Source organism: Trachemys scripta, chromosome 1, assembly GCF_013100865.1.
Source record: "Trachemys scripta elegans isolate TJP31775 chromosome 1, CAS_Tse_1.0, whole genome shotgun sequence".
Classification (NCBI taxonomy): domain Eukaryota; kingdom Metazoa; phylum Chordata; order Testudines; family Emydidae; genus Trachemys; species Trachemys scripta.
This window is the reverse complement of record NC_048298.1, coordinates 102,026,570-102,043,636: the sequence shown is the minus strand read 5'-3', so window position 1 is coordinate 102,043,636 and position 17,067 is coordinate 102,026,570. Positions and strand designations below refer to the sequence as shown.

The following is a 17,067-nucleotide window of genomic DNA, read 5'->3' as shown; positions in this document are numbered from 1 at the left end:
CAGAGGAGCATGAAGTCAGTGTCACCTGCCAGTGTGACTGTGCTTCTGGTGGCATGATCTGGAGGCAGGACAGCAGCACAGGACCGTGCAGAAATAATGGAGCACTTCATATTTACATGAACACTGGATAAAAATTCAATAGCCAGGAAAGTCAGGAACCTGAGGTGGCACAAGGTGTTACTGCTACTGACAGAACAGCCTTGGTACTGCTGTGGTTCACAGCCTCAGTTTATATATGACCACAAAATATTTGTTCTCTTTTCAGCCTCAGGAAAAAAACCAACATATTTAGTTCTGGATGTAGACAACTGTGGGAAGGGCAGGAACTATGGTCAGTAAGGAACCAGTCTAGAAGATAGCACATTTAAACTTTTATTCTCCATTTCATTTTCATTTTAAAAGATGCCATGACCTCCATGTAGACACCAACCCACGTAACTAGCTAAGAATTTCCAGTGTACCCATCACTGCAGTAATCCAGAGGCCAGATACAACAACGTAAGTAGCAGCTTTCCTATCCAGGAACGGACCATTTCCTCCAAATTGATCACATTGCTAGGATCATTCTGGAGAAACACAAGGAAAGGGGATAATCTCACTAGCCATTTTGTAGGGGAAGTCCGCAAAAAAATAAAAATAAAAGTGTTTTACATTATGCCTGGAGAGATGAAACATGCGGTCTTCCTCCACTCCAACGGTAAGGATTTCCACCATCCAGGTTCTCCCCCACCCCATTGGGATCATATGCAGGAATTTGAGTTTCTATAGCTACAGTTTATAATAAAACTAGCATCCTTTTTACATAGATTACTTTGATCAGATATGGCAATAATGAAACTCATGGCTGCTCTGACAGCTCATCCAGGATTACAACATAAGAGAACATTTTATCCCATCCCATCCTAGCTGGAACGGAGACTTCTGGACCTTCCCTCCAAAGACAGGAAGTCTCTACAGTGCAACAATGTTACTCTCTAAATCAGAGGCTAGCCCCCGGCCCCTTCCCTGCTGTTCCCCCTCCCCCGCAGCTGGCACAATGCTCTGGGCAGCAGGGCTGTGAGCTCCTGGGGCAGCGCAGCTGCAGAGCCCGGCCTGACCCGCTGCTCTGTGTTGCGTGGTGGCGGCGCGGCTGTAGCACCGCCAGCCACCGGTGCTCCAGGCAGCGCAGTAAGGAGGCAGGGAGGGTTGGATAGAGGGCAGGGGAGTTCAGGGTGGTGGTAAGGGGGCAGGGTGTGGATAGTGGGCAGGGTGGTTGGGGGGGACAGGGGATTGAATGGGGACAGGAGTCCTGGGGGGGGGGCAGTCAGGAAGGATGGGGGGTTGGATGGGGCAGCCAGGGGACAGGGAGAAGGGGTGGTTGGATGGGGCAGGGGTCCCGGGGGGGCCTTCAGGAATGAGAGGAGGGGTTGGATGGGGCGGCAGGGATCCACAGGTGGTCAGGGGACAGGGAGTGGGGTGTGTGTGTGTGGATGGAGCAGGGGTCCCAGAGGGGCCGTCAGGGAACAGGGTGGGTTGGATGGGGCAGGAGTCCCGGGAAGGGGTGGGGATAGAGGGGAAGCAGATAGGAGGTGGGGGCCGGGCCACGACTCCCTCCCCTAACCGGCCTTTCATACAATGTATTAAACCCGATGCAGCCCTCAGGCCAAAAAGTTTGCCGGCCCCTGCTCTAAATGGAGAAGCAGTGAAAGAAAGTCATCTGGTGGTGCATTTACAGCTCCTCCTGGTGGACGAAAACAAGTATGGCACAGATTTAAGTAAATTTTCCAGGGATTGGAATTAAAATTATAACCAGGGATTATGGGAGCCTGTAATAAATACAGGCTAAAAATGCCCAAGAAACTCAGAAATGCAACGTCTAATCATAAATGTATTGATTCAAACTGATATAGTCCCAAGGGCTGCCCCTTAGGATAGAACAGAACAGAGAAGTAGTAAAAGAAACATATTCAGAGGCCAAAGCTTGAAGACCAAAAAACACACTTCTTCCTTTATCCATATAAAAGGGTGTTTTAATTTGTTTACAGAAAATACAGCAATATGCATGATTTCAGAATTAGGAAATACTATAAAATGAAAGGAACAGCATGGGTCCAAGCACTAAACATCTCACACCTTCTCTTTGATATGGTCGCTCAGAAAAATAATGTTATCTGAAAGGAAATGCAACAGAGTAGTTAATTTTCAGGATCAGATAAGTGTTTTGTCTTGCTGCACATATCTATATGCACGCGCACACACACACACACACACACTACTTTGTAGGGAAGTTAAAAATAAAATGCAGGGGCTGGTACTGTTTCAGTATCCAGAACAAATATCCCATGAAAACGAACACTGATGGATACAGATGATTCTCTTCTCTTTTCCCCAGGTCAAGTGACCTTATCAAGGTGAACATAGGTATTTTCAAGCATGTGTCCACAAGCGTCTAACAGGATTAATGGCCAAATATATAATTAGAGGCAATTTTCAAAAAAGATTTGAATTTGTCCCTCTTATGAATCTATTATTACTGCTAATGTCTCGCTTATGCTGGATATCCCAAAATGCAATGAGCTGATATCATCCCCCCCATAATCAGCATGGAGCAGGACTAAGAAAAGTCCACATTTAACTTCCAGTGGTCTCCTAAATTCTCAATAACCCTACTTTAAAGAGCTATTAAAAAGAAAACTTTAGAGAACCATTGAAAGAAGAGACTTGCCATATACCTACAGGCAGGCTCTCTGAAAGTGTGCTAATAACAAGGGCCAATATCACAGTGCAGTACATGCTGGGCCATCTGAACAAGTGGATTTATGACAGCAAGAAAATTGCACTTCGGGAACAACCACAAGTAAAAATTAAAAGTGCATGTTTTGTTCACCTCTTGCCCAACTTTCTATACACAGTTTTGAAACACAAATGTTTCCTTTATAACTCAGCTTTTGGGGCCCTTTGCTAAAAACAAACCCCCTAAAGTTTCAGGATACTGATCTCGCCAATAAGTCACGTAATTAAAAATAAAAAAAATCATTGCCGTTTACAGAAGCAAAGAGGACGAGTTTCTGAACTTTCCATCTTTCTTCATGATTGTTCCTAGCCCAAGGAACGTCTGCTTGCTCGCTCCCTCTTCTGCTATTCTTGGCCACCTCGCTCCTACTTTCCAAATTCCCCATCTAGCTATATCCACATGACACTCCTTTCACAGGGAGAAGACCTTAACATTTAGCGGAAAGCCTGAAATCAAAGGCTTACACAGAAAAATGTTCCCTGCTGAAGTTGAGAGTGAACTTTTCAACAAGGCCCACCTTGTACAGCAGTGTACATGTCCAATTTTCTCTCCAATGTGCAGCGCAGAGAAAATGCACAAACACCCACTTGCTACAATTCACTGCTTTGTGTCAGCAACTTTTCAGCAATCCACAAATGCTACCTCTTTCCTGCCTAATTCTTTTCAGAAACTGTGTCAGATGACACCTACTGGCACAGACCAGGAACTAAAAATACAACCACAGATACATTCTCTCAAAATTCCAAATTATGAAGTTTGGGAATGAGGATAAACCACACTTTATTTCTCTGTTCCCCTTCACTTCTGGAAATGGCAAAACAACATGGTTTGACTAATAAAGTTTGTTACCTGCTATGACTGTTGTGGCCTGCCGCCTCACATTGTTTTTATCTGTATATTCACCGTAGTCTATCTTCCCTTCCACATAGATTCGAGCACTAACATGAACATAAGAATTCAGTTCACAGGCTAGAGGATTACATCATTATTTTTATTCTATAAATTGTCAGTTTAGAGTTCAGAGATCTTGCCTCATTTGTCTGTAGTCTTTGAGCACTAAATGCTTTAAGCACGACATGCTTCTATTTTAACATCTACACAAAACCACCCCCATTGTGCCTGATTCACTTCAAATTAACTGACTGTTAAGGCATTCAATCCCCAAGCACTCTTTTTATGCCACTTACCCCTTCTTCACATACTGATATGCCACATCTCTCAGGCCTGGCCTAAACACAGAGACCCTGTGCCACGTTGTCTTTTGGGTGATATCACCTATGTTACATGAAAGGAAGAATAATGAATGACAAAGGTGCCAAAGGATGCCATGTCCTCTCTCTCTAACACAACAAACTGCGGAGGGCTTGTTTCAATACTTAAGTGCTCCTCAGCTAAGAAGTCAAGTGGTTGATCGGAGAAATGGAAATTTACTGTTATTGAAACTTCCACTCTTCTTCCTTTCAGGGCCAGAAACACCATGCAACATGATACAAGTATAATGAGAGCGCATATACTGTGTACCTTTGTTTAGAAACCACGGCTCATATTACATGCAATTATTTCTCCCTGCAGCCCGCACGTTGTACACAGGCTAGGAGAAAAGTATGCAGTTACAAATTGAAAGTGGCATCTAAACAAAGATGTAGTCATTATTTCATCTCCAGTGGGAGGTAATGGGAGAATGGAACCTACTCCACCCCCACAAAGTCTATGTGAAATGATGAACGAGCAATAGCTGGAGGCTTCCTCCGTCCTTCTTAGAAAAGTCTGCCACAAATCACTATTCAACAAATGCCTTTGAGAAATACTAAAGTGCTTCCTGGATATACATGATAAGCAAGCTCCTCAGCTAGTATAAATTGGTATAAATAGAGCTACATGGATTTACATCAACAAAGGCTCTGGATTGGTATTATTTACCAATGTAACAGCATTACAACAGGTGAAAAACACATTATTCCACTCCAATAACTACACAGACTCACCTGCCTGGAACACCTCACTTTCCCCTGATCGCCACATCTCATTGGTTGCAAGAGAAAAAATTGTAACAGGATTTTTTCCCTCCACTTGCCTCATAACAGGGTCCTGTCCTACTCGACCAAGTAACTGGATACGATTCAGGGCTGAAATGTGTGGGACAGAAAATATCAGACTGAGGTGCACCAGGAGCAAAAGGAGATATCCTTGAAAGAGGCAAAGTTCGGGACGACTGCTTGGACTGGTCCCAAGAACTTTTGTATGGATCAATTTCAGCTTTTCTAACCTTGATAAGTTAGAAGTCAGGATAGTAGTTTATCACAAAACCCAAGGAATCCAGATTCTCTGACTTCTAATGATGCCTACACTAGTGCTGACCAACATCTCTGAGGAGTCTCCATTTCAGGGGGGAAGGAGCTGCTCACACTGTTCATTTTCTTCTATTCCTTGTCCCAATACTTTTTTTAATTCTATAATTATATTATATTATATATACATATATATATATACATATATATATATATACACACACACACATATACATATATATATACATACATACACACACACACACACAAATAAATTTTTTTAAAATGAAATCTTGATTTTTGTATTTTTACCACAACAAAGCTGCAATAATTCTTTCCCCCCATCATTACAACAAGCCTTACTCAAAGCTAAAGTACCTTAAAGTTATGTTTTGATGATTACCACCTTTTCTTTTTTGCACTTTAATTCCAACAGGGTTTTAAACAGCCAAGGTCTCACTGACTCCTAACGTCAGTAACAAATGCTTTATGTCATTTGAAAAGGATTTCAAACTTTCAGATGGTACGATGGTTTCTAGTTCTGCCAATTTATCACTACTAAAATTATGTCTGAATCAAAAGGGAGTGGGTAAAACAAGATAGTAGTCAGAATGGCATAGTAATAAGAATGATAAGTTTTATGTCCAATATTTCATGGCCAGCCATGGCTATAAATTCGCACTTAGAATTCCGGCAGTAGAAAGCATTCACTTCTACCCTTGGTGGTCTGGAAGACAGTCCTGAAGAGACCTTTTGTACCCCCACGATATGCACATATCTAAAATCGCACAGCTACTCAATTTATCACTGTAACCCTAGTCCTTCTTTGGCCCATTCCCTTTACTGTTTTGTTATCCCCACTCAATTCATTATATATATAAAATTAGAATGTACGTTTTCAGGGGCATTAATAGTTGTACCATGAAGTGCCTAGCATACTTTTGGGCACTGTAAAATAATAAAAAAATTATTTAATAGCAACTGCCTGCCTTCTATTTTCACTGGTTGGATCGCAAAAGGAGAAACATTTCTGAAGACATCATTGCAGAAATAAGATCAGATAAATATTAGGTAAGATAAAACATTAAGTTTCCCTTAAGAGGTCAAATGCAGCATGATTAAAAAGTCAGAATGGAATAAGATATTACACAAGTAAAAAGTAAAAGCTGATGATTCTTGAGGAAAAAGGAATATTTTCTTGTTCTTCCACAACAGTAATAGAAAGATATTATAACATTTATTAAAGACACCACATGTTTGACTGTTAGTAGTCTTAGCAGAGAGGAAGAGGACCAAATGGGCCTGGAGACGGAATTTACTCTCACTCTTTGCTGGTCACTCTGGGGAAGCAGATATCTTTCCAGGCTTTTATAATGTGCTCATCACCATGGTTTCTGAGTGCTTATACTTGTACAGGAGCCTCTTCTGCGAGCAGAGGACATAATACATCTCTGGGCAGACCCATCAGGCACATTTCACTAGTACTAAGATTCTCAAACAAATAACATCTACTTACATCTTTCAAGTATCAAGGAGCTGGCTGAATCAGATTCGTGTCTTATAAACTGACGAAGCACCTAGGAGGACAGACAGATGTTTAAGGCTCCACGCCAGTCAATCCTGAACACCAGTTCTCCGATAATTTGAAGAGATTTAGTTAACAAATAAAGAATAATAGTTGAATTTCAGGGTATTTTCTGAATTAGGGTCCAGTTCAGTAAAATGAAGCTAACAGGATTACGCAGGCATTTAAAAGTCAAGCATGTGTTTAGTGCATTGCTGAATTTGGATCTTAAGGGCTAGATAGGAAACGCTAACGTCCCGAAACCATACCTTCAGCTAGTAATCCTTGGGAAATTTCCTGCCCAACTATCGCTGTTTCTATATGATGTTTAGTAGAAAATATATTTACAGACACTTGGTATTGATTTCTTTTGTTATTTTTCTGCTTAACTTTGGGTACAGACAAGACATGCATAACAGCAGCTCTACATACGATTTTTTTGACATAAGTGGTGCAGTGACCCCAATCCACCCTTCAAAAGCTAAAAACAATTAAGTGCCACAAAAATTTGAGACTCACTGTAGGTAAACGTAAGGGGAGAAACGAGAAGGAAAGACTCAATGCTTGCAAGTGCCATGTCAGAGGAGGAAGAAAGTGGCAATAGCTGCAGAAAGTCAGGGAGCATATCTGTACAAGATCCATAAACAAGGACTGTAGGTACGGTAAGTTTCCTACAAGGGGAGAGGGGAGTGGCAGAAGGAGCAAAGAGGACTGACAATCCTTCTAGTGACAAAGATGTTAAAATAGAGGATAATGCAAAATGCAATAGCAAAATGCTTTGGCATATTGATTTGGCCACCTACTGAGGCAATTTGCTTTTTACGTACAAGACATCTAGAATTAATGCCCAGTGTATGCCAGTCAGATTTATAGAACCATTTTTCATTTGGCTTATAATGACTGTTAAATTAACGCCAGAAAACAAAATCTTGGCATACATTCTTATATTCCCACAAGCTGAAAGCTCACAGTTTATCTTTCCCCCATAGGTTCTGCAGTGTTTATGAAAGAAATGAGGCACAGAATACCTGATGGGTGGAAGAAATAACATGAGGCCAGACAGACACAAAGGGAAACTTCTATTTTTCCTGATAATGGATTCAACTCTGCAGTATGTACGGTTGCATGGCATAGGGGTGGTTTACGTAGAAAGAGCTTTTCCTATATGTTACAACTGAATTTAATACGATGTTGTAAGTAACCCATACTGTACTGTAATAATCCCCTGTGATTTTTCTACCCACATGGGATAGTTGTACAAGTTCTTTATCACAGAGTATGGTTTGATGGATATGAATTATTAATTTAAACTGGAAATATGATACAATTTACAGTTAAGGATGGTGATGAAGAGAATGAGAATTGTGGAGTCAAAATAATATTTATGACAGATACATTTTTGCAAATATTTTGGTGGAGAGCCTGGCTACCTTCTGGGTTGTAGTTCAATTACCTAGTGGGGCTGGAACAGAAAGAAGGCTACTGACCCTCATGGCAGTTCCAGACGAGAGAAAATTTTTGGAACAACTATGATACAATACTTTCTGTATTAAAGCGTTAAATAGATATCACTGCATAAGTTTGCAACAGTGGGTGTAATGGGATCAAATACCATCTCAGGCCATACCTCTGTAAAGAAGGGCTTTTAGTTGTGGAAAATGTTGCTTAAGAAGAACAGTAAGAGCCAGCTGTCAGTTACTGAGGAATCCTAAGGAACCCTGATGAATGGTATCATTTGATGGGTCTACAAAGTATTCAATTAGCCAATTTTTGATTATTGCAGCAAGGAAAACAGTCTCACTCATTCAATAGTGGTGACAGGAACTATTTTGTTTTGGAGTCCCCTACAGGGAAACACATGTGCACTTGTAAACAATACAATGTATCATTATATTAAATAATGTGTGACAGACACCCAGAGCAAGATTCAGCTAGCCTAGGATGGGAAGAGTAGTTAAAGCCTTGATTACTTTAATACAGAAAGAAAAGAAACACTGCTTACTACACATACATACATAATTTATATATTTTTTTTCTTACAACCTTAAAGAAAAAAATTATAGTTAGGATGTCTGGTTAAAGCGCTTCAAGTTCAAAAATGGAAGGACATAGGAATACTCACAAGCAGAGAGTTAGGCACATGTTTACAACTTTGCAGGATTGAGTATTTAACAGTGTATTAAGATGAAGGATTTTGCATGCAATTATTTTTAATGGTAACATAAGAACAATACTGCACATAGTTAATTATGTTACTATTTAAATGGCTCATGCACTAGCTGTACATCATTAGACTGTGCATGAGCTAAACTTTTTAACAAAACCAGTAACTTGTTACCTGGATTATTGGCCTGCGCAACATTTCTGCGGTTTTCTTTTTCTGTGATTAGACTGTGTATTTGAGAACATGGAAGGGTGGAAAAAACCAAAAGAGAATGAGCATTAAAATTTCTCCTCCCAGTTAGGTCACGTCTACGCATATGGTGCTGCAGCGGCACAGCTGTATCGTTGCAGCACATCTGGTGATGATGCTTTATGCATTAATAAAACGCTCTCCCATCAGCATAATAAAACCACCTCTGTGAGCAGCGGTAACTAAATTGGCGGGAGTACTGACACAGTATCTGACACATGGACACTTATGTTAGTGTAACTTATGTCATTCGGGGGGGGGGGTGGTTTAGTCACACCCCTGAGTGACATAAATTATGCCAACGTAATTGTAGACAGTGCCTCAGATCTATTTAAATCATTAGTTGATACTGCCACTTAACATTCTCCCCGCCCCCCCAGGCAGCACACCTCAGATCATAATAACGGCCATACTGGGTCAGACCAAAGGTCCATTTAGCCCAGTAATCTGTCTTCAGACTGTGGCCAACTAAATCCAACTAACCAGTTACTTTTTAATCGTCTCATTCAAAACACAGGGCAGGTCTACACAGGCTACAGTACCACAGCTGCACCCGCGCAACTGCGCTGCTGTAACGCTTCAGTGCAGATACTACTATACCATAGTTAATAAACCTCAGTGAGAGTCGATAGCTATGTGGCCAGAAGCCCTCCCGTTGACATGGCGCTGCCTACACTGGGGGTTAGATCAGTACAACTGTATCGCTGAGGGGTGTGGATTTTCCACATCCCTGAACAACACAGTTACGCCTGTGTAATTCTGCAATACAGACCTGCCCACATTACAACACCTTGGCATTCGGGCCAAGCAGCTCAAAAGCCTGATGGCGCCACAGCTACAGCGCAGCCCTGCCCCTGGCTCCAGAGCAGCCACAGCAAGCTCCCGGGGCGCTGCCGGGAGAGACCTTCCTGTGCTGCCCCCACCAGAGCCCAACGAGGCACCCCCCGCCCCTCCTCCCCCCGGGATTGTGCTGGCAAACGGGACGGGGAGGGGAGCAGCTGGGAGGGGGCCCTAGGAGAGGCGGGGGGAGTGGGAGGGAGCAGGGGTGGCGGAGGGGACCTAAGATGGGCGGGGGGCGCTGGCTGCCGCCGCACCCCGGGAATCGGGCGCCGGCTGCCGCCGCACCCCGGGAATCGGGCGCCAGGACTGGGCCGTCACGCGCTCACCCCGCGCTGGGGCTGGACTCTGACCCCGAGGCGTCGCCGGGCGGTGTCCGGCTCTGGGCACGCGGCGGGGCTGAGACTGGAACCGGCTTCGACACCGGAAACACGCGCGCGCAGCAGCCCAGCCCCGCCCCTTCCCTCCGTCTGCGAGCGGGTGACTGCGGAAAGGGTCCGGCCGGAAACCCGACCCCGCATCCGCAGTTCCGGCAGCGACTGGGCTCAGGCCCAGGGGAAAGCGGTTCCCTCCCCGCGCTGGGGCTCCATCCGGCTCCTCCCCCGCCCTAGGGAGGGGGCCGGGTGCTCGGCGCTGCGCTGTCGCCCAGGCGGCACCTGCGTTTACCGCAGTGTCCGCGCCTGCGCCGAGGCCTCAGCTGCTGCTCCCCGCGCGCGAGCAGCGCCCCAGCTGAGCCACGTGCCCTCCTGCGGAACGCCCTGCCCCGCCCCTTCCCTGAGGCCCCGCCCCTGCTCACGGCCTCCCCCTTCCCTCCCTCGCTCGCTGTCACGGGGAGTGGGCGGGGGCAGGCTCTGCGCAGCGCCGAGCTCTCGGCAGCGGCTGGTGCGTGTCTCTGGCTCCTAGGCGTAGGGGCGGCCAGGGGGCTACACTTCCTGTCCCCCCCAGCCTGCCCAGCCCCCGGGAGCTGCCGAGCCAGCGCACAGAGAGCCCCCCGAGACCACCCTGCACGTGGGAGCCCGAGGGAGATACCGGCAGCTTCCTGAGAGCCACACGGAGCTCTACAGGCACTCTGCCTGCCCTGCTGGGGGTGGCTAACCGGACTTTTAACAGCCCGGTCAGAAGAGCTGCCTAGAGCCACCCGTGTCCCTTTTTGACAGGGTGTTTTGGTTTAACAAACAAACAAAAAACACATGACTGGCAACCCGATGTGTGAGTGCTACTGGCAGGGCAGAGGGGCTTATGATGGAGGAAGATCACTGACCCTGCCCCTCCCCAAACCCATTGGGACAAGGTTTCTGGAGAGTTGGACTTGACAAGCAAAGCCACACAATCCCTGCTCGAGTACTTACTAGGAGTTATTTTAAGCTGCTTTGCCATGTCAGTCTTGACGTAGGAGGTTGACAGTGTGGTATAAGTATTAAACGCTTTTTAAATCTCTGCATCTCATTAAATTAGCATCATACTGTAAATTGATGACAATTTAAAATAGAAGCTATGACAAAATAGGAATGTTCTTAACATTTTATCTGAATAGTGTGTGCATGTGTCAATTTACCCTATATATTATTCAACTATCTAAGTCAGGGGTAGGGGTGCCGAAGGCAGCACACAAGCTGATTGTCAGTGGCACTTACAGTGCCCCGGTCCTGGCCACCAGTCTGGGGGCTTTGCATTTTAATTTCATTTTAAATGAAATTTCTTAAACATTTTAAAAACCTTATTTTCTTTACATACAACAATAGTTTAGTTATATATTGTAGACTTATAGAAAGACACCTTCTAAAAAGGTTAAAATGTAGTACTGGCATGCAAAACCTTAAATTAAAGTGAATAAATGAAGACTCGGCACAGCACTTCTGAAAGGTTGCCGACCCCTGCTCTAAGTGATGAGACAAGGGTGTGTGATCATGGCAGAGTCCCCTAGGGGGCAGGTGTAACTGCTGTCTAGGTGCCTGGGCCCACACCACAGCTGACACTCTGTATCCAGGCAACTGATGTCTAGGGCCCATCTCATGCAAGAATCAGCCAGAGATACTTGAGAACACATTGAGATGTGCAGGTCCGTGACCTATTTACCTGCAAAAGAGACAAAGGAAGGAGGCAAGGCAGCAGGGCCTAACTGATGGTGTCTGGTGAATCTCCTAGTTTGGGACCCACAGGGAGAGCTCAGGGTTCTGAATTCCCCCACACTGAACTATGTTGAACATTCCTGATTTCTGGGCTAAGAAGATCTGTTCTAGGCTGTGTCTTCATTGACTAGTAAACCCTTCTGTTTTACAATGCTAGCAGAGAGTCATTGCTGACTGATGTTAGGGTGCATTGCCCTTTGGGGACATAAGGCTTCCCCAGGTGTCCCAGCCCAGTGGGCTCACTGCAGGAAGCTCACAGTGTGAACAGGGATGCTGAATGCTCCAAGGAGGCTTCTTGGCCTGGTGAGAGAGTGCCCTTAGGGGAGAGACAGTACCTGAGAAGCCTGCCTGACTTCATTCAGAGCACTGAAACAGACTACGTGAGAATAGTAAGTTGATGGATAATCAGTTGAGCTAAAAGAAAATTGAAAAGCATTTTGTTAAAACCTTTTCAGGCACTTGTAATATTCTCAAAACATCTGATTCAGAAAGTTGAGGAAACAACTAGAGAGCGATCAATTTTAGATCTGCAACTAATTCAGTCTTATTGGCCAAAACAAACGGGAAGGTGGTCATGGACTTAGGAGGAAGCAATCAAGCTCCTAAGGACACTAGACTTGAAAGGCAGATTTCAACCAACTCAGAATAGAAGGAAGAAAAGGAGATGAAGGGAGCTGGCAATTCCTAAAAGATGCAATACTAGAGACTCACGCTATTCCAGAAAGATAAGTACTGCCACAAGAGGCCAATGCTATCTGGGAAAAAAAAAAAAAAAAAAAAAAAAAAAATCCTTCCATTTCCTGTATGTGTACATCACCAAGGAATTATACATGGGAATAGCACAAGTGTGTAGGGACAAAAATCAGGAAAGCCCAGGCAAAGAATGAGTTACAGTTGGCAAGGAGTGTTAGAGACAATAAGAATGGGTTCTTCAAATATGTCAAACAAAACAAAACATCATCAAAGAAGGTGCGAGTCTCCCACCCACTGCAGAAGATAAGCTGGAAATGGAAGATGATAGGAAGGCAGAGCTGCTCAATGCCTACTTTGCTTCATCTCTCTCTCTCTCTCTCTCTCTCTCTCTCACACACACACACACACACACACACACACACACACACCCCATTTGATCAGATGACTAGCAAAGTTACCATAGACAATAAAGGAAAGGGATGCAGATTGGGATAAGTAAACAACACATCAGATCTTCTGACCAATTTGTATTAATTCAAATTAGCACAGCCTGATGCTGTTTACCTGAGGGTACTGAAGGAATGAGCTGAAGAAATCTGAGTCACTGGCAATATTTGCAAACTCATGGATGACAGGAGAGGTCCTGCAAGACTGGAGAAGGGTTAACGTAGTGCCCATCTTGAAAAGAGGAGGAGCCAGGGAAGGTTAGACCGGGGAAGGTTCAATGTATAAACATTCTTTGCAAATACCTGGAGGATGAAGAGGTAATCGCTAGCAACCTGCATGGATTTACCAAGAACAAATCATGATAAATCAGCTTGATTTCCTTTGACAGAGTAATTGGTTTGGTGGATAAGGGGAATTTGATGGACCTAATATACCTGGACTTCAGCAAGGTTTTTGACACAGGCCCTATCCCACATGACATTCTCATAAGTAAGCTGGAGAAATGTGGGCTTGGCAGAACTACCATTAAGTGCATACGTAATTGGTTAAACAACTAATTATTCATGGAATGATGTCTGATTGGAGGGAGGCCTCAAGTGGGGTTCCACAGGGATCTGTTCTGGGTCTGGTGTTGTTTAACAGCTTTATTAATGACCTAGATGTGGGAATAGGGAGCATACTGATCAAAGTTTCAGATGACACCAAGCAGGGCAGGAGAGGGGTGTTGCCAATATTTTGGAGGATAGAACATACATTCTAAAGGGATTTTGATAAATTGGAGAACTGAGTTACAGACTACAAAATGAAATTTAACAAAGACAAATGTAAGGTGTTACACTTAGGGAAATAAAATCAAATGCACAAATACAGAATGGGGGATAACCTGCTTGACGGCAGCAGCAGTGCTGAGAAGGATCTGGGAGTTTTAGTGGATCATAACCTCAACGTGAGTCAGCAATGTGATGCAGTTGCAAAAACAAGTAAATGCAATTTTAAGTTGAACTAACAGACATAACTTGCAAATCACAGGAGGTGACATTACCATTCAACTTTGCACTGTTCAGCCTCAGCTGGAGTAGTGTGTCCAATTTTGGTCACCACTGTATAGAAAGGATGTAGAGAAACTGGAAAGAACCAAGAGGCAAGCCACAAAGATTATCAGAGGGAAATGAGCAAAGGCTGAAAACTGGGTATGTTTAGTTTGGAAAAGAGGAGATTAAGGGGAAACATGAGAATCTTGAAATACTCGAAAGGCTGCCGTAAAAAAAAAAAAAAAAAAAAGATTGAGAAGACAGTTCTCTCTCGCCACCAGAGGGAAGGACAAGAATCAGTAAATTCAAACTAGAGCATAGCAGATTTAGATTAAATCTCAGGAAAAACTTCCTAACTGTAAGAACAGTAGCACAATGGAACAGATGCCTACGGAGGTTGTGAAAGCTCCTTCACTGGAGGCTTTCAAGAGAAGGCTGGATAGCCATCTGTCTTGAATGGTTTAGCCACAACAAATCTGCATCTTGGCAGGGGTTTATACTAGATGACTCTTGCAGTCCCTTCTAACCCTATGGTTCTACATTGGAGTGGGCAAACTTTTTGGCCTGAGGGCCACATCTAAGTATAGAAATTGTATGGCGGGTCATGAATGTTCACAAAATTGAGGTGCAGGGGGTTGAGGGCTCTGGCTGGGGTGCAGACTCTGGGGTGGACCTGAGGGGTTTGGGAGGGAGCTCCACGCTGAGATTGAGGGGTTTGGAGGGTGAGAGAGGAATCAGGGCTGGGGCAGGGGGTTGGGGTGGGCTCAGGAGTGCCGGCTCCAGGCAGCGCATATCTCAAGCAGCTCCCAGCAGCAGGTCCCCCCTCCAGCTCCTACGTGGGGGCGCAGCCAGGTGACTCTGCACGCTTCCCGGCCAATAGGAGCTGCGGGGCAGCACTTGGGGCAGGGGCAGTGTGCAGAGCCCCCTGGCTGCCCCTACGTGTGGGAGCTGGAGGAGGGACATGCCGCTGCTTCCGGGACAACACAGAAAGCCCCTGACCCCACTCCCCAGCAGCAGCTCAAGGGCTGGATTTAAAGTTCTGACAGGCCAGACAGCCTGTGGGCTGTAGTTTGCCCACCCCTGTTCTACACCATTTGTACAGTTTAAATAAAAAAAAGTTAAGTTCTGCAACTACGATTGCCATTTTCCCCCAAATGATAAAATCAGATTTTAGTTGACAGTAGTAATGACTGAAATAAATTGTTTTGACAGCTGATTTTCTAGACGTCATTGCATTTTAGCCAAAGCAGCTTTCTGCCAAGTTATGCTGGAGTGAAATCCTATTTTGGGGCATAAACAGAAAGTAAGGGCTAAGGATGCACTTCTAGGCTACATTGTTTCCTGTCAGTAGTTATTGAGTTCTCCAACACAACAGCTGAAAGTAAAGTTTCTCACATGGAATAGTACCAAACACTGCTGAACATTTCTATTTAAAGTACAAAATTGGCTTTCCCACCCAACTGCCCACTCCTTTGACAAGCTTATTAGTCACTGAGAACATGCTACAGTCAAGCTCCTTAAGATATCAAAGGAGCAAGACTCCTTTCTTAACCTACAACTACCATCTTAGATTATTTAAAAAAAAAAAAACAAAAAAAACCCACACCTTTCTTCCATCAGTACACAAGTTTTAAGTCAACATTTGTCATGCTTTAGTCTCAGCAAGCCTTAAACTTGAACTTTTTAGGTGGAGAGACTTCAAAAAGTCTGGTAGAGTTACCATGATAGTATATTTTAATCAGATAGACCCATCAATTCAAAATCTTCATTAGTTCTAGTCTCAGGAAACTCACTACATTAAATGCTGGGCAATTTCCTGGTATTTCTAGATTTGATCATTACTAGCGAAAAATCAACAGATTCAGCAAGTTTGAAAAGTGGTTTTAGTAGTATAAAGGCCCTACTGTTGGGTATTAATAGTTTTGAAACAAAGTATGATAAGTGCTTTGTCAAAGGAAACACTGAAGTTTGAACAGACCAGATTTGGTGGGGCCAGTTCATAAAAGCTTTCCTGGCTACTGTCCTTAGCTCCAACTACAAGGTGGTCTTGGGCTGGAGGTAGTTCAGCATTTCCGTGTCCATTCAGATCTTTGCTCCCCTCGAGACTACTGGCAGGGATGCCAGTTCTGTCCATATCACAAAAGCCACGTGTCCATTAGCACATGGAAACAAACTAACCTTTTCCTCCTCTTCCTCCCCTGCTCCCGGTACAGTCTAATGACAGGGCAGTAGCCAACTCATTGAGCGGAGTTGAGCTGATGGCCTAGAGCTGAAAGATTCCATCATCCAGTGCCTTACATACACATTTGGGCGTGATAAGTATTTTGCACATGTCTGGTCTTTAAGACCCACTTTTGAACACCTTCCCCATCCTAAAAAAAAAAAAAAAAAAAAGTCCCACACACAGTTGTCTTGGATAAAAAGAATGGTAAAATCTTTATTTGCATGTTCCACTTTAAAAAATAAAGGGGAAGGACTCAACAGCTTAAAGTCTGATGCTGTCCAGCAGCTGGAAGTGAAATTAAATAAATTAAATAAAATACAAACAAAAGCCAAGTAATCAAAATAGTCGAGGGCTTAGAATCTTTTTCTAGAAATACTGCCCCAGTCATAGCTCTAACTCCCAGGGATTTTGGGCTAGAAGATATTCAATAAGAAACAATGTCACAGAGTTAAACATAACAGGGGGATACAATTTATTTTGAGTTTTAGATTTAACACTTTATATAAGCAAACCCCAAACTGAAGGATTCTAAAAAAACACTTCAACCTTCCCTCCACTTTGCTGAAAGACAAATCCCGCAGACAGGCAACTCTATCTGTAGCTCTGCAGAAAGGAAAGAGGATATATAGACCCACCTATCACCACGTTAGAGAGGTTGTATCCTATGG

The 17,067-nt window shown here is 44.0% G+C and overlaps 1 protein-coding gene across 5 annotated transcripts; it reads right to left on the bottom strand.

Annotated features, from left to right (window-relative positions):
• Positions 1 to 1,991: 1,991 nt before the first annotated feature.
• Positions 1,992 to 10,621, bottom strand: SSBP1 (single stranded DNA binding protein 1). 5 transcript variants are annotated; one of them, XM_034779657.1, is made up of 7 exons: positions 10,542 to 10,621; positions 8,964 to 9,016; positions 6,578 to 6,638; positions 4,759 to 4,899; positions 3,961 to 4,048; positions 3,623 to 3,711; positions 1,992 to 2,150 (listed from the first exon to the last, which is right to left on the bottom strand). In XM_034779657.1, exons 2-7 carry the CDS (start codon positions 8,985 to 8,987, stop codon positions 2,107 to 2,109), a joined length of 447 nt encoding a protein of 148 aa, XP_034635548.1. In that variant the 5' UTR covers positions 8,988 to 9,016; positions 10,542 to 10,621; the 3' UTR covers positions 1,992 to 2,106. The 5 variants fall into 5 exon arrangements, with proteins under 5 accessions (XP_034635548.1, XP_034635566.1, XP_034635529.1 ...); XM_034779675.1 differs by having other exon boundaries at positions 10,532 to 10,550; XM_034779638.1 differs by lacking the exon at positions 10,542 to 10,621 and adding an exon at positions 10,205 to 10,512.
• Between the last annotated feature and the right edge of the window lie 6,446 nt (positions 10,622 to 17,067).